This window comes from Ambystoma mexicanum, chromosome 9 (assembly GCF_040938575.1).
Source record: "Ambystoma mexicanum isolate Mex_15411 chromosome 9, UKY_AmexF1_1, whole genome shotgun sequence".
In the NCBI taxonomy this organism is placed as follows: domain Eukaryota; kingdom Metazoa; phylum Chordata; class Amphibia; order Caudata; family Ambystomatidae; genus Ambystoma; species Ambystoma mexicanum.
The window spans coordinates 703,033,781-703,061,477 of record NC_090931.1 but is presented as its reverse complement, the minus strand read 5'-3'; the positions used below and the strand labels follow the sequence as shown (position 1 = coordinate 703,061,477).

Genomic DNA, 27,697 nt, shown 5'->3' with positions numbered 1-27,697 from the left:
TCAACCGGAGCAAGACAGAACTTATGATGGTAGGCAACTCTTATGCCCCGAGTAAACTCAATCAAGCTTATAGCTCCTTTAAATTGGGAGACAATACCATATCAACCCTATTCAAAACTAAAATTCTCAGTCACTCTAGGCCAGACATTAAAAACGAAGGCACATGTTAAAACAGTTGTCTCTGGATCAGTCTATTTTGTTAAATTTCTATCTCACTAGAGACCTATGATCTCCCAGGAAAGTGCAGAAACTATTGCTCAAGCAATAATTGGAGCTAAAATTGATTATTGCTGCAGCCTACTGCTGGGCATTAGCCAGCAAGAATTGCATAGGCTGCAAGTAGTTCAGAACTGGGTCGTCAGTCGTTCTTGTACTACCTAGGCAAGACCATGTATCAGGCGGCAGCAGGTGCTTGCTTCACTGGTTACCCATCTAATCAAGGATTACATGTAGAGTCCTGGTTATAACATTTAAATGCAAACTACAAATCATGCCTCCATATCTGCAGTGTTAGACCAAGGATAAAACCAACACCAGAATATTGAGGTCTGGGAAGCAAAATCTTTTAGTGCAACCTAGATGCAAAACTGCAAAAGCTGAAAATTGAGCTTTATTCCACAGATTAGGAGCTTTTAAGAAGAAACGCGCAGCCATAACTCCCTTCAAGAAAGACCTGAAAACATTGCTGTTTTCTTAAGATCGACTAAACTTGCGCTTTCTACCGTAACCATAACAGCCTCTTCAGCTAGACTCCTGTGTTCCTGATTCAGATATTTCTATATCTGAATGTCCCTTTATGTATTTTATGTACAACCTGCCCGCGACTTCATGCCTGCGGGTCTATAGAGCGCATTATAAATGCAATGTACTTATCCGGATTGAGCGAGGATGATATAAATCCATGCCTTATCTCAATCAACGCCGATAAAGCATTCGATAGGGTGGCATGGTCATTCATGTATGGACCACATGTACATCGGTCATTATGAATGGCAAGTCCTGGTATTTAAAACATCACACAACTTGCAATGTTATCTATGTGATAATTTGCCCCCATTTCAAAACATATTGGGAAAACTACCAGATCCATTAAACTAAGGAGCATAAATCCAAGATTCGAACCAAAGCTGTAGCATCTCCATGAGTAGCCCACTTTCTTGAATACAATCACAGTTGTGACAATTTGAAATGGTGGGCACTTGAGCGGGGTCGAGGGTGTTGACTCCCATAGTACAAATGCTAGACTAGCGCAGCATGAACAATGGTGGATGTACAACACCCTAAGCTATCACATGGGGCTCAATCAGCAGGAAGAATGGCTTAATTGCGTACCATAACGATGTCAGGCTCGGATAATCGATTATCATCTGATTTGAGAAATCATCAATGCAATCTGGCTCTAGACAACGTCTCATCTATCAGTTGTTGCCCTGGCTTTTCGAGATGCATTATGGATACTTATAATACTTCAGCAGTGTCTGTTACATCTGTAGATTATGTGCCCTTTGACAAACACAATAACTGAGTGTTTGTCTATGTTTTGTCCATCTTGTTTTCCCGCTTTGGGACTACAACTTGATACCGCTTTAGTAACAGCAGTGCGGATGCTCAGACAGCTGATGTGATTCCCGCAGTCCCGTTTATAGGACTATGCTTTTTTCCTACGAAATGGCATAAGCGGAAGTCCATTTTCACTGTTTGAATTATATAAACTGCAGCAGTTCCAATGACTTATCAGCTGGAACACTAGAGATCCGTTGTCAACCTTTTCAGATATTGGATGGGTAAGCGGGATGCTTTTTTCCTTAGGTCGGCCCTTTGCACTGAGGCACCTTAGACCTTGCCACCAGTACAATCACAGCACGATTTTTGCCGTAGAGTTTAAGCATTGGGGCTGCATACTTGCGGCATATGGGAAGCCTAGTTCTGCGGGCGCGAGCTCGGCAAACGTGCACACTTGGGGATGCATTAGCAGGCCGTTTCTATTGTTTTATCATGGCGGATGTTACATTTTGAGCCGCATTCACTCAATTAGTATACAAGCGGCAGACAAGATTCGCACTTTGTCGACTAGAGGTATGCTAATCATACACAGCATTTCGTTAAGCCTGTATGGAGTAATTTGTTGGAATCCATTTAAACTATATACTACTGGAAGTTGATCTTCTAGTCTTTTATATAGTATATAATTTTTTCCAATTAGGTTGGAGTACTATTTTGCTACTTGAAAACAGCAAAATAGAAAACAAAATGGTCTTCAATCGGGCCCCATTGGCAGTCACAACATATCTGCTTCAAGGTAAGAGCTGTGATGCTGCCGTGAAACACGAATGGAGGTGGGTCAAGTCTGCCCGTGGCACCTTGCATAGTATTTTGTCTTTTAGAATTCTGCAAATCAGGTCGAACTAGGGCTAATTCTAATCCCAGTCTTCAGCTATTTTTGTCGCCACAAATAGCCCATTATCTGTTTCTTATTGGGGTGGCAGTATAAAGTGATTGACCTCCACACCCATATTGGAAGAAACAAGGTTAACAATTTGTTTTGTTCTTCGACGTTTAAATATTGAACTCATTTCAGTGGATCCGAGTTGTAGGCTCGGTCAGGTTTTAACGTAGTGTAATTTTATTATTTACTTTTGCAGAACATTTGGTCCCCAATTGATTAAAGATGGATGTTAAATGAATATTCAAACAAGAACAAGCCTGCGTACTATTCCAACTTCATATATGTGTTTATATATAGATATAAACACTGGCTTGCAGTGTTTTTGTCCTGAGGAAGACTAATATCATTCTTTCACTGAACTAGATATAAGTACTTGTCAAAACTACGATAAACAAGATATTTTGGGACATGCAATATTAATATTTTACATGTCCCAAAATCCATGTCTATTCATGGAAGATACTTGTAGTCGACACTTAGCACTTTGTCAGCATCTATGCACTGAGTCAGCACTTAAGACCCATATGAAAAATAGTACAATATGGGAAGTTGGCTAGCTATGATGGCAACATAGTACCCATTTTTGAGAGCCACTCATATAGGAAAACCTCTCATATAAAAACCATACATTGCTTATTCATGCAATATTAAAATGTTTTTAGAACTACCAGATGTTTGTATACATTTTAGGATGAATACTTGGTCTATTTTTATGAAATTGTGTGTATTATATCAATAAAATATGAATATATAATGATCACTGACCGAGCTTACCCTCTCCTTCACCAACAAGAGTATTGTATATGCATTACATTTTCTTGCTGTTCCGTGTGACTATTTGCCTTGGTCTTTTGATTCTTGAGTCCAGCCCTCACAAAAGGGCCCAGTGAGCAATGGATCACAGGGGCACTGACACTATACAGAAACACAACCGCCCAAGTGGTAGTAAAGAGCGTTGCATCAGGAAGCTTTCAACTAAGCTGGGGCACTCGGCAGGGATGCCTCTTATCCCCACTACTATACACCCTTGTAATAGAGCAGTTAGCGCAGGAAATCCGCCACAACACCAACGTAAGTGGTTTCAGTAGAGGCGGTAATGAATATAAACTAGACATGTTTGTAGATGACATACTCACGTATTTCACCGCCCCAATGTTATAATCCTGGCGTTGGTGCAAACTATTAATTATGGCCTGCACTCAGGGTTTCAAATGAATATCCGCAAGACCACTGTGCTGCCCTTGACACCACACAAGCCCAACACACCCTACCACAACACGATTTGCAAATTAGTTTATCTGGCATTAGATATCTAGGGGTAACCCTTAAAGGGCAGCTTGGTGACCTGTATGTAACCAACTGCTCGCCAATATGGTTTGCTCTCACTGGGACCTCAAATGATGGTAAAAAAAGACTAACCAGGGCTGCACGTTTTACGACAATCAAAATGAATATACTCCCTAGATTTATGTTCCGGTTTCAAGCCATGATTGTAGTGGTCCCCGAGGTGGCGTTGCAAAAAATGAAAAGTGAACTACTTTCCTTTCTCTGGGCAGGACAAAGGCCACAAATTGCATACAATACCTTTGTTGTCCCCAAGAAAGAGGGTGGGATGAGCTACCCAGACATAAGTGAGTACTACAAAGCGCCCCAACCTAGAATAGTAGACCACTTGAGGGAAAACAAAGAAACAATGGGTCGCTCTGGAGAACAGACTTTTTGCTCTGGTCACAATGGATGAATGGTTGTGGGTCCCCCACCCTCACCCCCCCAAGAGCAGACTCACTAAAAAGGATCAAGACCCATCATATATTAGCAGTTTTCTGGGCAGTATGGCGCCCAGGAGCAGACACAAAGGGCATCACCTCATAGCCGTCCCCTCAGAGCTGCATATGGGCACCCCCAATAAGAGACCTTATGGTAGACTTAGAATGTTCCCAGAAAATGTATGAAGCAGGATTGATCAGAGCAGGTCAAATGTGGGGTAAAGGTGTGTTCAAATCTAAAAATGACCTAGAACAAGCGCTGCAGACATTAACTTACCTACAGCTAATAGGGGTTCTAACCGACCATCGCTGGAAAGACCAATTGAAGAGACAGTTAACCCGCTTTGGGTGCCTCCTCAACACACATTGGCTCAAAAGGCTTGATTTCGCTAATGTATACAGCACTTAACGAGGTCATCTGCCCACCCGCGAACTCAGACTATCTGGGAGAAAGACTTAGGACTGCAGGGGGATAGGGAAATCTGGCCCACTTTGTACAGGGTATCTGGTCATCAACAGTTGCAATGCAGTATAAAATGTTAAATTGTAGACTTTGGTTCCGCTGGCACCTGATCCCGCTCAGGCTCTCAAAAATGTATGCAGGAGTCAGCCAGATTTGTGGAAGGACTGTACACTAGTCTCAGATTATTGGCACCAATGGTGGAGTAGTCCAAACGCACAGATTTAATGGAAAGAGGTGCTGGGCTGGGCTTGATAAAATAGAGACTATGCTCCTCTATTACTGTTTTGGGCAGAGAGAAGAGACAATGGTTATGTCTCGGAATCTCTATAGCCACCAGAGCGTGCTTAGCTCAACAATGGAAAAGAAACACCTTCACATCAAATTAGACTGGCTTAATAAAGTATTTAACATACGAAATGGAGTCTTACAGAAACCCTCATGGAAACAGACATTGACCCTGAGTGGCTCCCCTTCCATTGACTATTATAGGAAAGAGATTGGGAGGTGTCTAGATACAAGCCATGGGGTGACAAAAGCAGTGAACTCTAGATACTGACCTACCTGCGCAGCTCTTTACGGCGCTACTGCCAACCACAACGAGAGACTAAAGTAAGGAAGTTCCTGAAAAGCTCCCTGAAGCGTCAGGAGGAACTCAATTTGTCACAATGCCTTCTTGTACAGTTAACCTACCAGTCCCACAAGCCCTGGTTTCGGAACAGCCATCATATTTCTGTCCCACTTAGGTTTTGGGGAAAGGGAAGGGAGAGGGCGGTTTTTAGTTTGGTGGTAGAATGCAGCTGAAATTCCAGAAATGGCGCAACTATTTCATCAGGCTTATTATATTCTTATTAGGTTGCACATGAAAAAGTTTGAGAATGACCTGTGTGACTATTGTTTCATTATGGGATCCATATTGTCGGATCGGTGTGCATGTCTCATTTTATGTTGCTTATCTAAGATTTAGTTGGAAAAAAAAAATCTAATGTTAAAAAAGGGGTGACGGGGTCAAGGTTACAAGCATTTGGCAAGTAAGCAAGGTAGTCATGAGGTATGGAGATGGAGCAAAGGATAGGAATCGTGGTAGACGCCAGGAAAAAGACCAGTTCAGCATGAGGGCAAAACCATCCAGTGAAAGATTGCAGTGAGACAGCTGGTAATCCATTCAAAGAGGCTGGCTTGTAGGAAGGAAAGGAGAAAAAGATTGTAGTGTCGTCAGCAAAGATGTCATAGTGAAAGCCAAGGCACGGGACAAGTCTTCCTAAAGCAAGTGTATAGAGAATGAAGAGCAAGGACTGATCCTCAGGGGACGTTGATCGAGGGAGAGAGAGATGGTGTCAGATGTTTGCTAGTTCCAAGAGATTTTAAATGAGTGACTTTCCAGGTCTGAGGCAATACAGGTGAAAGCAGATTTGTGAAACACCAGGTCCTGGAGAGCTAGGAAGAGATGGTCTGGCCCTCCGTGATGGAGAAGTTGAGAGTAGTATAGATAGGAGAAGAGCATGCTGTGTGTGTCCCATATTTTAGAAGGAAAGTAATGAGCAGAGTCATTAGCAGAGATGGAAAAGGCAAATGCAATTGGCTTAGTAGGTGTGAGCAAAGCTTGGCTTGGTGGGTATATCAAAGTTTGCAGCAGTTACTGCGAAGGGAGGATACTAGTTTGTGAAATAGGATTTCGCAGAGAGCAGTGCATAGGTACAGGCAGCAAGAACATCATTTGTAGGCTAGGAGTAGGGTGGGGGCCTGACTTGTGCCAGAGTCTTAGATCACAAAGCATTTAAGGGAATGGTTTTCGGAGGTGATCGAAGGTGGAGGACAGAAGATGTGAATATGCATGCAGGATATCATTGGTCAAAGGGAGTCATAAGTGCAGAGTTTAAGGGGGACAAAGGGGATCCTCACATCAAGTTAAAGGAACAAGTGTGCCCTGCTTGAATTTAATCTTGGTCATTGAAGAGGGGAGGAGTAGATGACGGGACCAAGATTTTAAAGTGAATAGGGTTATCAGAAGGTGAGGGGTCAATTGAGAGGTCAGGGGAGGAAGGAGAAGTAGAGGGAAAGACGAGGCCATTAGAGTTGAAGGCACTGGGGTCGATATAGTACCAGAACAGTGGCAGGACTACGATCAAGTAGTTGAAAAAAAGGTTTTTTTTAAAAAAAAAAAAGGTGATGTCAGAGTGATCAGGAATCACACTCTGCCACCCTTCCCCAATTGGTCTGGCAGTGTGGGAGAATGCAGTAGTATGAAGCGTCAGTCATGAGGTGAGATTCACATTTCTGTGATGGCTAGAAGTGAATGGTGATAGGAGTCAAACTGGTGAGGGATGTTGGACGACTTGTTGCAGAGGGATTATGTATTCCAGAGGCCAAGTGAAAGATGGATATAAGGTGGGGGGAGTGGGACATTTGTTGTGGGGTAAGCAAGAGGGATAAATGAGATTGAAGAGCCGAAGAGAACAGGAGGGGTTCAGGAGAGAGATGGTGGGTGGGGGGGAGGGACCCGAGGGAGGTAAAGGCTATGAGTTTTGACTGAAGGTTATGGGAGAAGAAGAGCTTGTATGTTAGGCAACATTGTATGCAGCACCCTATGGATACCTTGTGGGCTTTCCTTGCTTCTGGGGTCCAGCACTGTTGAAATGGCTCAGGATTGGTTAAGTCCTGCTTCGAGGGAGTCCGGAGGATCTTCCTGGAGCTCGAGTTAGACTTAAAAACGATGCACTATATTTTAGTGTTCCCCTCCGTGGCACCCGGTTCCTGCAGCAGCAATGGAAGTAGAGCCAGCAAAGAGGATTTCCAGATGAGTTTGTCTTGGTGTCGACTGGTCCCACCAACCCAAGGGGAGAAGTCGTCCTTTGCAGTGCTTCTCTAGTCGAGACGAATTCTGAGCTTCAGCACTGCAGCAGGACTTCACCAGGCAAACCAACAGTCTAGGAGTTGCAGCAAGCATCTCTTCGAAGTAGTTCTTCGGATTCCTTCATCCAATGGTCGACTGCCTTCCTTGCAAAAGACCTCGCCTTTTATGCAAGTCTCTTCCATTCATTCGGAGCTAGCTGTCACGCACAGCAGGGTGGCTGTCCTACAAGGACAGCGAGCCGGCCAATCACCTCTGGGTGCATTTCCATAACCAAGGAGACTAAGCACAGGGAGGTTCGGCACCTCACTCGCTTCCTGCCCTGCCAGACACGCTGGAGCAAGGCAGAGGCGGGATTCACTACTGAATCCCGCCAAAGACAAAACGAACAAACGGATCCAACCTGGTTTGGTGTGCAGAGTAAATCTCAAGAAGGAACTTTCCAACAAGAAATGGAGAAAAAAAAAGAAGACCAGGGACATTTTGACAAAATGGGCACCCATGGGTGCTTTACTGTAGCTGCAATTGCAGCCCAAGGTAGAAACACACAATGGTAGGAAAAAGTAAACCACTGCCACCAGCCATTAATTGTAGAAAGGGCAACATAAAAATGTTACATGAGAAAGTAGAGAAAAGGGATACGCAGTAAACCCTCCAGCACTCTATGTAAAATAGTGTGTGCTGGGTCTACAAAGTTACAAAAAGTAAAGTCAATTTCACTTTACTGCTGTGTGTCACAATGTAAAAAGACGACGCCTATGGAATTTGTCAGACTCCAAAACCAAAAGAAAGTGTTTAAAATCAATGAAAAATACATGAAAGTGGGAAAAAGGTCTCAATGTCTCCAGGATCAAAATTAAAAGTCCTAAAGTTCAGCAAAAAGAGCTGGGGGTCTCTAAGGTAGAAGGGACATAGCACATTTCTGAGAATTCTCCCTAACAATGTACAAGGAGGAATGTCACAAAGTCTAAATGCATGATGGAGCGGGAAAGAAGAACAAGTTACTTTCTTACCTGGTAACGTTCTTTCGATGGGATGGTCCGACAACGTATTCCATATCTATGACCGGTAATGTCCACAGCTGTGCTGCTTTCGAAAATCTTTGGCGTCTGCGTCCTGCGTCGATGACGTCGATGCGCCGTCCCCGAGGACCTCCTCCGACGGCCGACGTCACCCGATGTGATAAGTAGGACGCACGACCCCTCAGTTATAGTTTTTTCCCCAGAACGTGTGCCACCAGTTTTCTGCCAGTCAGACACACAAGGCCTTGCGGAATGCAAGCTGCAATCGCAAAAGAAATTCTGCAGCGGGGAAGGCAGGGAGGGAGCGATCTGGAATACATCGTCAGACCATCCCATCGAAAGAACGTTACTAGGTAAGAAAGTAACTTGTTCTTCAAGGGGATTGGGTCCTCTGACGTATTCCATATCTATGACAGACTCCCAAAGCAGTACCAAGCAAGGAGGTGGGAAAGAATTTAGAATACAAATTTGGCGGAATAGAGAACTGCCTTGCCAAAGGCCAGATCTTGCCCTCTGATGGAATCGACGGAGTAGTGACGTACAAAAGTATGTACTGAAGCCCAGGTGGCTGCATCACAGATGTGACGAATAGGAACTCCCCTCTGCAGGGCAGTAGACGCAGCCACTCCCCTGGTAGAATGGGCCCGCAAGCCAGCGGAGGATCCTTACCCACCAAGCGGAAACACTCGGAGACAGCTAAAATAATCCAACGAGGCAGTCTGTTTTGTCACAGCTTGTCCCAAACGCTTTCCAGCGTAACCAATGAAAAGTTGATCGTCCACTCTGACCCGGGACATGCGCGAAATATTAAAGCTCAACGCTCTCCGAGGATCAAGCCTATGGAGCCTCTCCTCTTCCTTACCAGGATGTGGAGGAGGATAGAATGCCGGAAGAACAACCTTCTGGCGCAAATGAAATTCCGAAACCACCTTCGGAAGAAAAGAAGGACGAACTCTAAGGACAACCCTGTCCTTATGAAACACAGCGAAGATTGGCTTAACTGAAAGTGCCTGTAACTCACTCTGCGAGCGGAAGTAACCGCAACCAAAACACAGTTTTCAGAGTTAACAGCCTCAAAGGGCAAAAATGTAAAGGCTCAAACAGAGCACCCATAAGAAACTTAACAAGGTTCAAATCCCACCCTGGCACCAGAAAAGGTGACGGAGGGAACACATTAGTGAGCCCTTTCAAAAACTGCGAAATTAAAGGAATCTTAAAATAGGAACACTCCTCAGACGAGCGCTTAAATATGGACAGCACCGCCAGGTAACCTTTAATGGTCCGCACTTGCAAGCCCCTGTGGGCCAAAGAAAGCAAAAAAGACAGAACCATGGGAATGTCACAATCAAAAGGATCCACATTCTTAACTCTGCACCAGTCGCAGAACTTTCTCCAACGGCAACGGTACAGAGACTTTGTTGCCGGCCGCCTGGCCAAGAGCAACACCTCCATCACGTCTTCAGGGAGGTCCCAATCCTTATACCTCAACCTTTCAGAAGCCAAGCGTGAAGGTTGAGGGATCTGACCTCTGGATGGAGAACCTGACCCCCCCCCCCCCTCCCGTGAGAGCAGATTGTCTCGGTAGGGAAGATGTGGAGGGCAGATGGACAAGTCGAGAAGGTCCGGGTACCACGTCCTCCGGGTCCACGTCGGAGCAATGAGGATCATCCGGGAACCGAACTTCCGTAACCTCCGCAGCACTTGCGGGATGACGGGGACTGGAGGAAACGCATACAGCAGTGGGAATGACCACTCCACCATGAACGCATCTCCTAGGGCTCCTTTTGGAGGAAATTCCCGAGAGCAAAACCTCGCACTTCCGGTTAACACTGGAGGCGAAGAGATCCACTTGAGGGGTCCCCCAAAGGGCGAAGATCTCCAGGAGAATCTCCTGAGCCAGCTCCCACTCGTGAGAGATCATGCTCTGCCTGCTCAGAGCGTCCGCCGTCTCGTTGTCGTCTCCAGCCAGATGAACAGCCAAGATCGAAACTTCCTGCTGGATGGCCCAGAACTCGAGCTGCATCGCCTCCCTGCACAGCGGAAGTGACCCTGCCCCCCCCCCCTTTTTGTTGAGGTAGTGCATGGCCACTGTGTTGTCTGTTAGAATCAGGACACTCTTTCCACGCACAGATGGCAGAAAAGCCTTCACGGCTAGCCTGACGGCCCTCAGCTCCAACAGATTGATATGGAGTCTGGACTCCGGAGACCAACGACTGCTGACTGTCAACTCGTTGGCATGAGCTCCCCATCCCGTGTTGGATGCGTCCGTCACGATCGTCAACTCCTGCCAGGGCATCCAAAATGGGGCCCCCTTCATCAGATTGCCTTCGACGGCCCACCACAGAAGGTCCCGGGCTACCGAGGGCGGCACCTGAACAGGGTCCGACAGCCTGCTGCAGGACTGAGACCACTGGAGCTTGAGTGCCCACTGCAAAGATCTCATCCGCAAATGAGCCTCTGGCACCAGAAGAATGCAGGATGCCATGAGGCCGAGCAGTCTCAAGAACTCGGACGCTGGGAGATTCTGGGCAAGCTGAAACTTGTGCACCATCTGCTAAATGTGAAGAGCCCTCACCCGAGGAGGAAAACACTGCCTCAGGGACGTGTCGAGCACTGCTCCGATGTACTGGAGCCGCTGCGTTGGTGTCAAATGGAACTTCTTTAAATTGACGGAGAAGCCCAGCCTGTGAAGGGAGTGGCAGGTGACGGACAGATTATCCAGGACTTGCTCGGGAGAGCTCCCCCTGATCAACCAATCGTCTAGGAAGGGGTAGACGTGAATCCCCCCCCCCTTTCCTGAGATGCGCTGCCTCCACCACCATGAGCTTGGTGAAAACCCTCGGGCGGAGGTCAATTCGAACTGCAGGACCGAAACTGAAAGTGCGAGTCGCCAACAGCGAACCTCAGGTACTTCTTGTGCTTGGGATGGATCGGCACATGGAAGTAAGCATCCTTGAGGTCGAGAGACACCAACCAGTCCTGAAGTTGAAGGGCCTGGAGGACCTGAGAAAGAGTCACATCTTGAACTTGTCCTTCCTGAGGAGTTTGTTCAAACCGCGCAAGTCCATGATGGGTCTCACTCCCCAGTCTTTCTTCGATATCAAATAAGGGGAATACCATCCCTTGTTCCTCTCCGCTACAGGCACAGTTCTATGGCGCCTTTCTCCAGCAGGGCTTGAATTTCCTGCGCAAGGAGCGGATCCGGACTCTTCAAAGAGGCTCCCTGGTGGATTGTCGTGAGGCCTCTGCTGAAAAGGAAGACAGTAGCCGTGCGTCATGATCTCCAGAACCCACACATCCGAAGTAATGGTTTGCCAATCTACAAGATGCTGCGCCAGCCTTCCCCCAACCAGCGAACCATGGGACTTGGCCTCATGACTGAGTGGTAGCGGCTCCGGCGTTGCCCGAGGGCAAAGAGGCAACTGCCCGAGCAGCCTTGGCACCTCGAGTACCTTTATTTCCACCTCTGGCACTCTTACGATGGCCTCTTTGACTGCTAGCTCCCCTCGCTTTACTGAAGGACGAGTAATAGCGAAAGGAACCTCCCCTCCATTGCTGTCCCCTAGGACGAAAAGGCGGAGGTTGGCGAACTGCAGCACCCAACGACTTCGCAGCAGCTTTGGAGGTCTGCAACCTCTCAAGGCTCTCGTCAGCCTTGCTGCCAAAAAGGTGTTCACCGTCAAAGGGCATGTTGAGGAGCCGGGACTGTACATCAGGAGCGAACCCAGACTTCCGCAACCACGCAAACCTGCGCATTACGGTGCTCGCCGCCATGGACCGGCTGACACAATCTGCCAAGTCCAGACCCAACTGAACGGCCTCACACATGGCATCCTTGCCATCCTGAACCATAGCAAGGAAGCCATCCCGTTCGTCCCCTTCGGGAATATGTTCAGCCGCTAATGCAACACAGTTTCACAGAGTGGGTGAAACGAGACAAGGCACATATGGAGTTGGCCGCCTGAATCGCCATACCCCCTGAAGAAAACACTTTCTTCGCCCAGCCGTCAAAACGTTTGTCGTCCCTATCCGGAGGGATGGTAGGATAAGACGCCTGCTTTGCCGGGACCGTAGACGCCTGCACCACCAAACTCTCCGGAGTGGGGTGCCTGGACAAGTAGCAGGGGTCGCTACTGACTGGACGGTATTTTCGCGACAGACTTGCCCACTGCCGGGAGACTCTCCGGAGCAGTCCAAGCTGCCGCCACCCTTCTCTGCAGAGCCATATGAAACGGTAAAACCGGGTCAGTGGGGGGACCAAGATCAAGGATGTCCATGAGATCATCCTGAACGAACTCCCCTGGGGGAGCTGACCAACCCAAGTATTCGGTGACCCGAGACATAAGGCGCCGATATGAAGAATCGGCATGAGTGCCAGGCTCCGGCCTACAAAACACCTCCGGAGAGGTGTCCAGTCCACTGGCATCATGCAGTGACTGCCTCAGGTCATCAAACTGGCGATGGCCCGAGATTAGCTCATCCGAAACCGGAACCAAGCCGTCAGAGCCTTCATCACCCTCTGAAATGTACTCCAGGCGGGGAGAGGAAGACCTCTGGGGATCAAAGCAGTGCCCAACCTTAGCCAGAGCCTTCCTAGGGGCAAACCCCGTGCCACGGGGCCCCTCCGACACCACCGCCTCGAAAGGAGTCGAGGGCGCCGAACGAGTCGGCGCCAGCGTCGACAGAAAAGGCGTTGAGCGAATTGGTGTCAACGTCAACTGCAGCGCCGCCAGCATCAGCGGCGTCGACACAGGCCTCGAAGCGTGTCTCTCGACGACCTAGGCGCCGACGACCCCCTCGGAGGCGGAGCCTCGAGAGAAATCGACGACCTCGGCGCCAACGTCTTCTTCGAAGATGGCTCAGGATCACGCGGTCTCGAGCGCGTCGAGGACCGGGACCTGGAACGGGCATGGCGAGAATGGCTACCCTTATCCGAGCGGGACCTCTGCCGCGAGCGGTGCCGACCACCCGAGCCCAAAGGCGTACGAGCGTGGTCTCTCGACCGGTGCCGACCGACCCCACTCGGAGGCGCGGACGGACCGGTGCCCTGCGATTCAAGAATCGCTAGCATCTGCTTCCCGAAGGAAGCTCATTCCTCCGGTGTTGCTTGCATGGACGGATAAGCGACCCGCCGACGGGCGGAGTCCTCAGAAGAGGATGGGGAAGGCGACCGATGCCGGCGCTTCCAGGAATGCCTCGAAGAGGCAGAGGAGTGGCGAGACCGACTCCTGGAAGGAGACCCACTGGACTTCCGACGATGACGCTGAGAGTCGCCCCTCGAGTCATCCGTCGAAAGCCCCTCAGACCTCGACTTCCGGGGCTTAGACACCCGCCCTACCGACAGCTTCTTCTTGCGTTCCCGCAAGGCCTTTGCCGTGAGCGACTGGCAGTCGACACAGTCGTCCGTATCGTGGGCCTCCCAGAGGCACCAGAGGCAGGCGTCGTGCGAGTCCGTGACAGACATCTTGGACCCACAGTCCCCGCATTGCTTGAAGCCCGGACGCGGGGTTGAAGGCGAAGTAGACATCGCCATGAACAGGTCTTCACAAAAAACCGAACAGGTTCAACGAACCGAGAATTGAAAACAGCAAACTCCAACGAGTCGAGGCGTACCGAGATTCACGAAGGGAACACGTTCGCAGAAAAAACGGAACTGAGGCTATGGGCGTTGTGCGTCCTACTTATCACATCGGGTGACGTCGGCCATCGGAGGTCGTCCTCGGGGACGGCGCATCGACGTCATCGACGCAGACGCCAAAGATTTTCCGAAGCAGCACAGCTGTGGACATTACCTGTCATAGATATGGAATACGTTGGAGGACCCCAATCCCCTCGAAATAGGCATGTGATGGAAGGGTACAGACTAGGAGAGAGAGGGGTGGGTAAGTGGGTGAACCAATGTGGGGGGCTGGGAGGGGGACAATCTAGGAAGGCGCAGGCAATCAAAAGACAGCATGTCCAAAACAGGACGTCTGTTGGTTCTTCGAAGAACAGCTCGACAGTGAATGGATAGTCACTAGGTTGAAGGGTCCCTATAATATAAGCAGGAGTAAGGCGAAGGGCAACCACAACGTAGGAGCGAGAGGGCATGAGAAGGGACCCGACCCTAGGCCCTCTCTGGCCTAAAAGAGGAAGTTGCCATCTGCTGCTTTTAGTCCTTAGCTACATACGGTATGGCTGGATGCACAGGGGGGACAAAATAAGTGAGGAAAGGTTTCCCTTGACCCTATGGAAGCCAATCAAGAGTGCTCAAGATTGCTTCCACTACAGGGTTTTATGGGGCCTGGGAGGTTAGTTCTGAGGCAAGGCCCTTACTTAGTGTGCAGGATCCTCTGCAGGATGTGCCAAAAAAAGAACTTTAAAATGAAACTAATCTAAACCTTTAGCATTGGGCGCAAGAGAAAATTGATGCAATATTTAAATAGTCACACTAACTATTGGGTATCATTTTGCCACTGCAAAAATACATTACCTTGTTTTTACTGAAATTGAAATTATGAAGTTTTTCATTTAAACAAATACTCCTTGTTCGATAAAGGAATTTATTGTAAACGTTAATGTACTTGTTAAATAGGTGCTACCAAGGAATTCATTAAATCCAAACTATTAGTAGCAGTGATCACAGCTTATCCCCACTAACGTAGCACTTGAAACAGAGCAATCTAATACCATAAGGGGTCTGTATTTCATTGCATTATAGTTTTTTTAATAGCAAAGTAGCAACTGAAAATTGGCAAGGCATGTCCTTATAAAAATGAATGCGACAAAGATTCTAAAATAACTCACAGTTAGAGGATGCAATTTTTCATCAAATATTTCCAAGGATTTTTCTGAGTCCCTGCAAAATAAAATCATGTCGTTCACAAGATTTCAAATTGTTTCTCGTCTCTACTGAATTTATATAGTTTACAATTCCCATTAAATGAAATCTCTTCTGGTAACAGGCTTTAGAAGAATCAATATTTTCTGTCTGCAACTATCAACACATATCTTACGAATAAACTTCCATACAATTAAAAAATTGCACAGGGGTGTAACTAGGGCAGGGTGGCAAGTATACAGCTTCCATCTTTTACTCAACTTTCAGCAGCAAGTACAGATTCTACAACATTTTCATCCAATAACTGCATAACCCAGAAACGTCTGGTTAACTGTCATTTAACAAAATCCTCAGAACTTAGAAACAGTGTAATCTCCAACTTCTTTGTCCATTGTGGCCAGGCCATGGGTCAGACCATATAAAAGCCTCCCCCCATGCGCCCTGCCCTCCCAAGGACCCTCAAAATATGGGGGTAGGAAGCCTACCGGGGAACCACCAGATCTACCCCAGAGGTGGTGTGAGGGAGGGATGGGCCCCGACCCCCCCTGTGCCCATCCCCAGGCGCCCGGTATGGGAGGACCTGTGTAGGTGCATTGGTGCTGCCATCTCTATCGATATGCCCATCAGTCTATCCAGGCCAGGTCTCTTTCTACTCTGAGGAGGTTCCCGAGAATCTACTGCCACCAGCATGCACTGTACTCTTACACCTGAGATTAACAATGGCTCATCTCTCTTCCTCCCTAAAACCTGTGAGGACAAGAACCTGCGTGATCCAGGAGGCGAACACCACAAGCAATAAATAAAACACATGGACACCACGGCAAAGAGGTTGTATGAAAAGTAAGCGTGGCTAAATACCCTTCCAGAAAAAGTCCTACCCAAAAGGGAAGGAGATGGGACAAGTTAGCACTCACAAAAAAAGATTGCCCCAGTGAAACAAACCCAAATAACCAAAGGGGTTTTGAGCAGGCGGGAAGGGCTATAAAAAGGCAATGGTGTCAGTCTGCATTAGGGGTGTACCGAACTTCGGCATCGAGTAAGTATTCGGCCGAATTCCGTCTGAAAAAAAAGCTATTCGGCTCTTGCCGAATACTTTGACATTCTCATTTCAATACAATGAAACCTGAACTCAGAAAGGCAAATATAGACTTCAGTTTGCAAAACTGAATAGAATTAGACAAGGCAAATAGCTATCACGCAGCTGAAAAACATCTTCTATTGTAATCTGCTCTTTAAGACATGTTTTGTTACAGCTTCTTAAACATAAGAGGTGGTCATCTTTTATACTTAGCCTGCAACAATACAGGAACCTCTTTTCTTTTGGCGAATGGTTCTATGCAATGTTCACTTTTTTTCAGTTGGAAAAGGCAAACTGAAAGAAATGTGCATAGATACTTTCAGTTCCTGTCATGTCACTCACCATTGCGTATGTCATAGTCCTCCCTTCTTTGTCTGAGTCCCGAGTTTAAAATTATCTGATATTTTATCAGGAATGATAAGTTGCATAGGTTTGTGTATTGGCGAGAAGGAGTGGCTAGGATAAGTCAAAAGTGAGCAGCATTTGTTTGGGTGGGGTGAATAGTTGTGAGATGGAGTTCACGCATTTCAGATTTCCTCTTGACTTGTATCCTGCATGAGCCAACATTAACCATTTTCTACCTTTTTAAGTTAGCTGAAAAGAAGTTTCAAAACTCGACCGTATCGACTTTGCAACTGGATAGAGAACGCAATGCATCTGATTCACAAAGGCAGTCCTTTTGCATTTGTGAAGCCTCCTACTTTAACTTGCACTGAATAAGCAACAATCTTCTGTACATATGGTACCTTCATTTTGGTTAAATCTGCTTTATTTCTGGCTTTTATACTTTAAATAAAGATGCTACATTAATTACAAAGAAGAAATAAAAAGTATAGAATGCATTTAAAATGGTGCTTTAAGTGTTTTTCGAAGTTTGGAACATGATTTATTAAATAAAGCAACTATTCGGCTTCGGGTGAATAGTTGACAAACTATTCGGTATTCGGCCGAATACTAAATATGCTATTCGGTGCAGCCCTCGGCTGCATTGAGGTGTTCGGGTGAGGTTGAGGAGCCAGTGGAAGAGGCCGGAAAAGAGGGTGTAACAGGGATGTTATGTGGCGCTTGGAACAGGTGAAGCTCGCAGGGAGCCTCATCAAGAACAAACCAAATACAGTGGGCAAAATATTAAAGTTGCCAGCCAATAGCCAGCCATAAAAATAAAACAAAAGTCCCTTCCCACCTCAATTCTATACAAGCACACAGCACACATTTTCGTACTCACTAAGCCAAATATCAATAGCCAATGGCTGGTGACGAGTGCACATTTTAAACCCTGATTATAAACAAGGGACATCAGTTCTGCCCAGTAGTCCCTTAAATCTGCTGCTGAGAATCCAAACTAAGAGGTTACAAGCTATCCAAAAGAGGATCAGTTTGGTAGGGATTAGGAGTCGTATGCAGAAGAAAAGCCCAGTCCATTGGTTGTATTTCTTGATTTCCAGCAAAAGATCTCCATGTCAAAAGATGTAGTAAAACTTTGACCTGCTACAACAGTTGACACACCTATTATAACATGAAAAATGCATTACATTTCAAACATTAAACAGTCAGGGTAAAGGATTAAAATATTTAAATATAGGTGTTTCTCCCTTGCCTGTCCCTTCCATGCACTTCTCCCATAAAACACTAGATAAAATGACAAAACCCTGAAATCCACACTATTACATGTTTCCCTTTCATTTATATTTGCCTCTTTTTATAATGGGGGATATGACCCCCCCGCCCCCTTAAACTCAACCTTCCACATTAAATTATATATTTTTTTTAACCCCATACAGGTTTACCTTAAAATGTCTATTTTGATCGTACCCTTAGTATGTCTACTTTAGGACTACAAACCTGAAATATTACTGAAGGTAATTAATTTGTTCTTCCAAAAGTGTCCTTCCCAGCCACAGATTGCTCATTTTAGAAAAGACTCCCAGAGCAAGACAGAAAGAGGAGGAGGAAGTAGATGGAGGAAAAATGAGCTACACCATGATGTGTTGACGCACATCATGTACAAAGCCAGCATCCTCCCCATACAAGGAGTACAGGAAGTAATGTTTGGTGAACACGTGAAGGAAAGCCTACATAGACACATGTCCGATGTCTACAGCAGAGACAGCATTCTGCAAGGCAGAACCTGGCATAAGGGCAATGGTAGAATGGGACCTGAAACTGTTCGGCAAAATATTACCGGCCAAATTGTAGCATTTGAAAAAATGCCATGTACAAGCCACCTGGACAGAGTCTGCTCGTTAACAAGCCTGCAGTACCAAGCCCAGTAAAACCAGTGTTGGTCATTCTTCCTAATGTCTCATCTGAGACACATAGTAGCTGGGAGCCCGGTATCACTCAATTTGTTCAAATCAAACTGTCCGCATGGACATTTTGTTCGAATTTGGTGATAGTTTGTTTGAAGCCTAATATAACGAACATGAGGGGCATGTGCAATGGGGGCGGTGTCCCCCTGCTCGGTATATTAGGCTTTGGTGGTTGCAGTGGACATTTTTTTTAAAAATTCATTTAAAAAAAAAGGTACCTTGCAGCGTCCGCTCCGGCCCAAGTTAGGACGGAACTGATGCCACAGGGGTGTGGAAGAACTGGCGGCCGGCGAGAAGGTTAAGTAGGGGAGGGGTGATTCATGTAAGGCTGGTTCGGGTGCAGGCGTTTGAGTTGTCTGACCGAAGGTCAAACAGATTTCTGACAGGATAGATTACGAACAATGCCACTTCAAACTGACTTTGGTCAAACAACCCTGATCTGGGAGACCTCTTCGCGTGCAAATGAACTTTCTTCTGTCTTAGGACGAGGCAGAGGGTAGAAGACCGGAGGATGGATCTGAGACAAGTGAAGCTTTGCCAACCTTGAGCGGGAAGGATAATCGCAACCAAAACATCACTTTCTCCTTCACTAAAAGGGGTTAAAAGGTAAGGTTTGACACCAACAGCCTGGAGCTTTATCATCCTCCTCACTTTAGTAATAGAAACCAGGAAAATAACCTTAAGGCTTGAAACTGAGCCACCATCTCAAATCCCACAAGGGAACAAACTGGAATGGGGAAAACCGATGTCACAAGCCACAGACGTGGCTGGTCACTGTGGCAACAACAGGAGTGCCTGTCGCACAGCGCTGCACTGAAATGTCAGAGCACCACTTCCAAGATGGCGTCACAGCCAGGTAGCGTCATCACCCACGTGCCCCAACCAAGATGGCAGCGAGCACTGGCATTCGAACACACAGTTCACTTTTGTTCTCCAGGCTAGATCAACAGGAATCAACAGCAGAGCATACGTTCCAACGCTAAAGGTACCCTCCAGTTTGTTGCCACATTCCATGTCTCCATTCCCTTTCCTTCCCTCCCATGTTCTCCCTTTCCAGTCCTGCGTCTGCCGATACATTTCGGACCTCTTCCTTCATGTTTGGTTCTTCGTGTCCTGAGCCTCCGTCAGCCCAGTAGTCCTGTGGAGTTCCTGATCCTCTTCTTCGCTTCCATCTGAATTTTTTTTTTTGGCCTCTCCAGTGGTCACCCCCTGCTGATCTACAGCACATGCGGGGTGGCGTTGAGGGGAATCACCCCATCCCTAGGACTCTCTGCTACACTGTCGGACAAGTCACGTTACAGATTCGTCACAACAGCACGCACAGTCCAAAGTGAGCCCAGAACTTAACAGAATAGGTCATCCCTGCAAAAACTGGACAGTGGTGATGGAAATTAAAGAGCCCGGTTTGAAGTTCTTGTAAAAACCAAAATAGGGAGCGGGTATCTCTTAACAGCTCCATTCTGACACCCTTAAAATTGCCAGGACAGGACAATGCATTACTTACCGTAAAAGTATTTCTGATGGTTGTATCTGCTTAGATTCACATGCTGTGCATAGTCCGACATCCAGTGGTCACTGCGGAGTATTGCATTTTGTTTTTTGTAGTCGAAAAGGGGACGTCGACAAGGCGTGTCTGTAACACTATCCTTATAGTGACGTGCATTGTACCCACAATCCCTCACGCGTCGAGGTCCCTCTGTTTGTATTTTTTCTGCCCTGAGGGAGCCTATTAGACGTGAGTGAGTACAGAAAAGAGAGAAAGGAGGTCTATGTTCCTTCCATCCGAGTGGGGAGGAAGGGTGGGCGCATGTGAATCTAAGCAGATACAACCATCAGAAATGCTTTTACGGTAAGTAATGCATTGTCTTCTGATGTTTGTTAATCTGCTTAGAATCACATGCTGTGCATAGACTAGCGAGTAGTACCCAGAGTTGGAGGTGGGCTGTGAGAAGGAACAGTAGAAAAAAGATGTCTTAATACTGCTTGTCCCACCTGGGAATCAGATCTAGAGTGGGCATCTAGACAGTAGTGTTTTGTAAAGGTGTGTACAGAACTCCAGGTTGCCGCTTTGCAAATGGAGTGAAGAGGGACATTTGCAATGAATGCTATGGAAGCCCCAGTGCCTCGAGTAGAATGTGCTCTCGACTTGAAGGGTAGTTCTCGCTTAGCAAGAGAGAAACAGAGTGATGCATTGGACAATCCATCTAGATATAGTGGATTTTGAAACTGCATCTCCTTCTCTTCCTGCTGCCACCGAGACAAAGAACCGATTAGTCTTTCCCAGAGGTCTAGTTCTTTCCATATAAAACATGACGGCTCTGCGCACATCCAGTGTATGCAGGCTCCTTTCTCCCAAATTTGAAGGGTTTTGAAAGAATGTTGGTAGTTCTATTGACTGGTTGACATGGAATTTAGAAATAAATGTTGGTGCAAACCTAGGATGTGTGCATAGAACCACCTTATCCTTGTGAACTGCTACAAAGGGGTCTAGTGTAGAGAGCGCTTGTATTTCACTCACTCTCCTAATGGAGGCGATCGCTATTAAAGCAGTTTTAAGAGTGAGGTTCTTAAGGGATGCTTTGTGCATGGGTTCAAAGGGTGAGCCCATAAGCCTGGTAAGTACCACATTTATGTCCCATCCGGGAGCTGGGTTAGCTATAGGAGGGTGTATCCTCTTTAGTCCCTCCATGAAGGCTTTAATAACTGGGACTTTCCACCATGACACTGTGTTGAGACGTGGTGTATGTGGAAAGAGCAACTAGTTGAACTTTAATAGAATGAAAGACCAACCCTGAGTCTAATAAGTGAGTCAGGTAAAGAACAATCTGTGTGGGAGAGCAGTCAACGGGGTTGATGCGCTTACCTCTACACCAGATGACGAATCTCTTCCACTTGCTAGACTAGCAGTAACGAGTGTTAGGTTTTCTAGCCTCCCTAAGAATATCCATGCATCTTTGAGGGAGCTGTAAATATCCAAATTCTATGACCTCAGGAGCCAGGCTGCCAAGCACATGGTCTGTGGGCATGGGTGTATCGTCTTGCCCCTGTCCTGTGACAGCATGTTGTATGGGTAGGGTAGTTTCACCGGTTGTGAGAGAGACATCTCCATCCGGTGAACCACTAGTATCATGGTGACTGGTTCCTGGTGCATCTTGTGCACTATTTCGTTGAGAAGGGGAGTCGGGGGGGGGGGGGGGGTGCGGGTGAGCGGGGGGGGGAGCGTAAAAACACATTTCCCTTACCATGTTATCCAGAGACTGTTCCCCTTGGATCGGTTCTGGGGGTACCTGGAGGCGTAATCTAGGCATTGGGGGTTTTCCATAGTTGCGAACAGATCTATTTCTGGGAATCCCCATTGTGTGAAAACGTTGAAGACGATGTCTTCTCTTAACCGCCATTCGTACTCTGCGGGCAGAGGGAAGTCTCTGCTGAGTTTGTCTGCTAGCAGATTGAGTTCCCCTAGTACATGTTGTGACAACAGGAACATGTGTTTGAGAGCCCACTTCCAGATGTTCTGGGACAGCTTGGACAGTTCTGGAGAGTGCATGCCCCCTTGCTTGTTCACGTAGTACATGGATGTGGTGCTGTCTGAGGACCATCATTGTCTTTCCCTGCAGGTGTGCCTGGAAAGCCTTCAGTGCTTTGAAGACCGCTAGCAGTTCCAGCATGTTTATGCGTTTGGACGCTACACTCTGAGTCCAAACTCCATGTGCAGTCTGATGGGATAGGTGAGCCCCCCATCCTATGAGGGATGCGTCTGTGGTTAGAGTGGCTTCCACTGCGGGGGTGGCGAATGGTTTCCCTATTACAAGGTTTTCCTTTGACCACCACCGTAGCGAGAGAACCAAGGCCTGCGAGACCACCACTAGATCGCCCCATTGTCCGCTGGCCTGACACCACTGGCTGTTGAGCCACTCTTGCATTGGGCGCATACGCAGGCGTGCGCGAGGTACCAAATATATACAGGACGCCATCAAGCCTAGCAAAGGCATTGCTTTGCGTACCGTCACCTCTCGACCGGCCACATACTGAAGGATCTGAAACGGCATATTTTGGACCCTCTCGTTGGAGGGGAATACGAGGCTGTCCTTTGTTCGAATTAGAGCCCCTAGGAATTGTTTGATCTGGCTTGGGTTTAGGCTGGACGACTTCTCGTTGATGGAGAAGCCCAGTTGGAACAAAAGGTCTACAGTCTTTTCGGTATTTGAGAAGCATGTCTCGTAAGAATCCCCTGTTATGAGCCAATCGTCGAGGTAAGGGTATACTGGGATGGACAACCTGCGCAGGTGGGCCGCTGCCACTGCCAGTACTTTCGTGAATACCCTTGGCGCTGACGCTATGCCAAAGGGCAGCACTCTGAACTGGTAGTGTTTGCCCTCTATCATGAACCTGAGGTATTTTCTGTGCGCTGGCAACATTGAAATATGAAAGTATGCATCTTTCATGTCCAGTGTTGTCATGTAATCTCTCTGTGAAAGCAGGGGGGGGATTACTTCCTGTCACCATGCAAAAACGTTTGAGGTTTGACAAATTTGTTCACTGGGCGCATATCTAATACAGGGCGCATGGTTAATTCTTTTTTGGGTACAAGGAAGTACACTGAATAAATACCTTCTGTTACCTGTGATAGAGGCACGACCTATTGCTCCTTTTAGTAGCAGCAGTTCCACTTCTTGAAGGATGGTGAGGTGCTCCAGTGTTAAGAGTCGTCCCCTTGGGGTTCTGTACTTGGGGGACCGACTGAATTCTATGCTGTAACCGCGGGCTATAGTTGACAATACCCAGCGGTCTGATGTTATTCCCTCCCATGCTGGTAGGAAAGATGTTAGCCGGCCCCCGACCAGCGATGCATGGGAGGGGACCCGAATCTTCGGGTCATTTGGTGTTGGTAGCCGGGGATCCTCTGGGAGTGGGGCCCTGACCTCTACCCTTGCCACGGCTTTGTCCTCTGAGTGTATTGTCACTGGTTCCCCGAGTAGAGCACCAGTTGCCTGCAGTGTACTGCTTTTGTTGCTGTTGTTGACGTTGGCCTCGGAAAAAGCGTTTGTTGCCAAATCCTCACTTATTGGGAGGCCTTGAGATTTGTTCCAAAGTTTTTAGGGTGTCAAAAACCTTTGCGGTCTCCAATGCGCCTTTTACTGCTTTCCCAAAGAGGTTAGAATCCTCTATTGGTTTATTAATGAGGGACGCCTGGGTTTCTGGCTTAAAACTTGAGTTGCATAGCCAGACATGACGCTTCAGAAGTATCCCCTGGACTAAAGAACGGCCAGCCATTTCTGCAGCATCAAGTGTGTTTTTTATGATGCTCTGGTTAACCAGAGTTCCTTCTGTTACAGTGGTTAACAATCCAGTTCTTAAGGGCTCGGGGAGTTCCGAGGTCTTGCCGTAACTTTCCCCATTGGACATCAGCATAACTTACCAGTAAGGTATTATTATTGGCAATTCTGAGGCTGTAATTCTCTTTCCCAGGGCGTAGTGTTTCTTTCCTTCCTTGTCCGGGGGTGCTTCGCTAGTTGATAGCGGAACCCCTGCCCTTTTCCTTGTGGTAGTTACCACCAAGGAATCTGGTATTGAGTGACACTTAATGTATAATGGGTCCGAATGAGAGGGAGTAAACAGTTTTTCAATTCTCGGGTTGACCCCTGCAACCAACACAGGTGTAGACAGCGATGGGATGATTTGTCTCTTAACTGAGGCGAGGAGGGGAATGGTCTAGCTAGTGGGAGGTTTTTCCTTAATGATTTTTTTCTACAAAATCAATATCAGGAGTAATTTCTCCAGTCTCAATTTCAAAGTGCGCTGCTGCTTTCCGTAGTAGCGTGTTGAAAGTGGGTTGGTCATCTATAGGTGACGGGTTCCTGACTAGTGTGGTCTGAGGAGAGGAAAGGTTCAGGATCTCAGGGTCTGTAGACTCTGTTGTGGACTGGACTGCCAAGGCTGTGAGCCACCTTCATCTGGGTCTTCTTCGAAGCCCCCGCCCCCACCTATGTCAGGGTTTTCCTCAAAACCTTTGAGGTTCTGTTGGTCTCCAATATTTAAGAACTCCTCATCCTCTTGGAAGTGAGAGTCTTCTTCAATGAGGTCATAAGTATTAGTCTCCATTTGAGGGGGTTCAAATAATCTAGGATATTTAGCCCTGGGGTCCTCATGAAGTACCTCCCTTGGCCTCTTGGGCGTTTTATGTTCAGGAGTGGACAAATCTATCTAGTTTGTCCATACATGATTGGAATCTCTCAAATGTCCAATGTGGCAACCCAGAACGGTCTGGAGGCGAAAAGGGAGGCTCCTCTGCCTGTAGCCGTCTAGATCTGTCCCATAACGTCGAGGATAAAGTCCCTTCGCCTCTGAGAAACCTTCTTGTAGGCTTGGGCCTTCCTTAGACGGCGGGAGCGGTTCCTGCCTCCCTTCCGGCATTCTCAGCGTCTCTCTGGCCTTGTGAGCCGGCGTATCACTCGCAGTCCGTCTGTGGCCGTCAGTGGAAATTATACGAGCCAAGCTCCCGACTATTAATTTCTCCGTCGAGGGTTCGTTTGGCGTCGTGCTGGGCGTTGCCGAGTCTCTTTCGGCGACGGTCGCACTCTTACGAGGCGCGTCGCCTGGCGTTTTGGTGGTAGCGCACTTGTCTGCAGGTAGCCCAGTCGCTAGTCGCGTCTGCGGTGGCGGGGAGGGCGTGTGACCCTTACGGTCCGTGGAGGACACCGGTGGGCACGGCGTCTCCGTTGGCGCTAGGGCTTTCTTCGTCTTCAACGAAGAAGTGCCGTGGGTTGTGTGTTTAGGTTTATGTTTTCTGTGTTCGTCAGTGTCACAGGGGTGTCCATCCCCATAAGTAGGGCGTGAGCCGAACTCGTCGGGGCCAGACGCAGAGGAGCGGGTACGCTCCTTAGAGAGGTCTACAACTTCCGGAACGGAGGTCGAGTTATCACTGTCCACGTCACTCGGCAGCGGCAGGTGAGGAATCAGCTCTAGACATAGCGTAGGCTGCCCACCTCTTGACCCTGCGGTCCTTTAACGTCTTTGGGCGAAGTTTACAGGCCGCACAGCCTTCCTCGTTGTGGACGAGGGGTAAACAACGGTTACACCGCTTGTGCTCATCTTTCCATGTGAATTTGCCCTTACAGCATGGGAAAAATCTAAACGAGTCCTCTCCACAGCTGAGGATACAATTAAGAGGAATAACGACCCCGAAGGAAAGGGGGGTGAAAGAGAAAGGCATTCTTGGAAGTAGAAGAAATGTCCCATGACCCCCACTCTCCCTACTGTTTTAGGCCGGCCAGGCCACGTGTTCGGCAGCACCGAAGGATCTCCTCCGTCTAAGTCTACGTCAAAGTTATTACTCAGCGGTGAAACAGCTTCGCCGAAGGAGGGATCTAATGTAATGTATATTAAATAACGACCAAAGGGTTGAGTAAATGTTTTGCAATTTCTCTCGAAGGAGCTCCGCGTTAAGGGGACCAATATCTGGGTGGAAAAAAACAATCTGAGGGACCTCAACGTGTGAGGGATTGTGGGTACAATGCACGTCACTATAGGGATAGTTAGACACGCCTTGTCGACATCCCCTTTTCGACTACGAAAAACAAAATGCAATACTCTGCAGTGACCTCTGGATGTCGGACTATGCACAGCATGTGATTCTAAGCAGATTAACAAATATCAGAAAAGGGTCTTCAAACTCTTCCTATGGCACCAGGCATGGAATGTATGCCACCAGTAGGTAAATATCGACTTGGTAGCCAGCCTCCTGGCAGAAAGGAGTACATCATCTGACAAATCTCACCACTTATAACTTAGTCTCTAAGCAGGCAAGCATGTAGGTGGTGTCTGCTCGGGCGAAGGACCTTGCCCTCCGACTGGGAGAGCAGATTAACCCATGCCTGGAAGACACAAAGGTAGACAAGTGGCCATGATCCTTATGAAGTTCTCCAGGTCCTGAACCTAGTAAGTCTCTTGGGATAACGGTTAACAGAAAACCGAGAAGATTGAAGGTCCTATTATACACAATCAATGCACCCCAAAGAGCACCACATCAAACATCCGCTGGAGCAAAAAAAACACTTCCAATTGACAACAGATGTAAAGAGATCCACTTGAGGGTTCCCCAATAAGAGAAGATATCCACAGCTTCCTAACAGTTCACACTCATTGGAAAATGACACGCGCTTGATAAGGATATCATGACAGTTTTCTGTACCAGCCCGATGAGCTTTCAACAGGGAGACATTCTCCTAGCCCAGAACCATAGTGGCACTACTTCCCTGCACAGAGGCAGCATCAAACCACTTATCCTGTTGAGGTAATGGAGGACTACTATGTGTGCTGTTTAATCCTGGACACATACCATGAAACAAGGGGAAAGACACCAGGGCCATTTTGAAATGATACTTTGATTCTGCAGGAGACCACTCGACCATCAGATCCACAAGGTGAGCTCCCTAACCTGATCCTGAAACAGCGCTTGAGATCTGTAGCGTGTCATGTCCTGAAGCTACAAACCATTTAGCAGTACTTGGTAGTGACATCATGTGCAACTTGGACTCTGGCACTAGAAAGGTGCACAATGACCATGAGACTGAAGTGGGGGGGAGGGGCTAAGACAGAGGCTGTGAACCGGCTCTAGGGCTAAACAAAAAGGCACAATCTGAATGATGTAGGCAGCAAGACCCTACCCGAAAATTCCTGAGGAACCAGAGAATCTCAGAAAGGTGAGATTTGGACATCTTGAAATAAGAGAAGACCAAGTGTGCACCAGAGGACAATTGTGGTGCAAATGGCCCGCAGTAGCACTAGCAAGCATGCTTGAATGAGCACATTGTCCAAGCAGGGGAAAAAGGTGAATCTAATTCCTTCAGAGACAAGTGCCCACCTTGGCCAACAGACTAGTGAAAACCTGGTGGCCGAGAGAGGCCAAAGGGCTGGACTACAAACTGAACTCAAGTGCTTTCCGT

The 27,697-nt window shown here is 47.5% G+C and overlaps 1 protein-coding gene across 1 annotated transcript in view; it reads right to left on the bottom strand.

Moving 5' to 3' along the window:
• The window catches only part of CCNYL1 (cyclin Y like 1), a 561,203-nt gene that overhangs the window by 294,509 nt on the left and 238,997 nt on the right, over positions 1-27,697 (bottom strand). Inside the window, exon 6 of the mRNA XM_069615590.1 lies at positions 15,332-15,383. Coding sequence (XP_069471691.1) covers positions 15,332-15,383 — 52 coding nt within the window. The remainder of the gene's footprint in view (positions 1-15,331; positions 15,384-27,697) is intronic.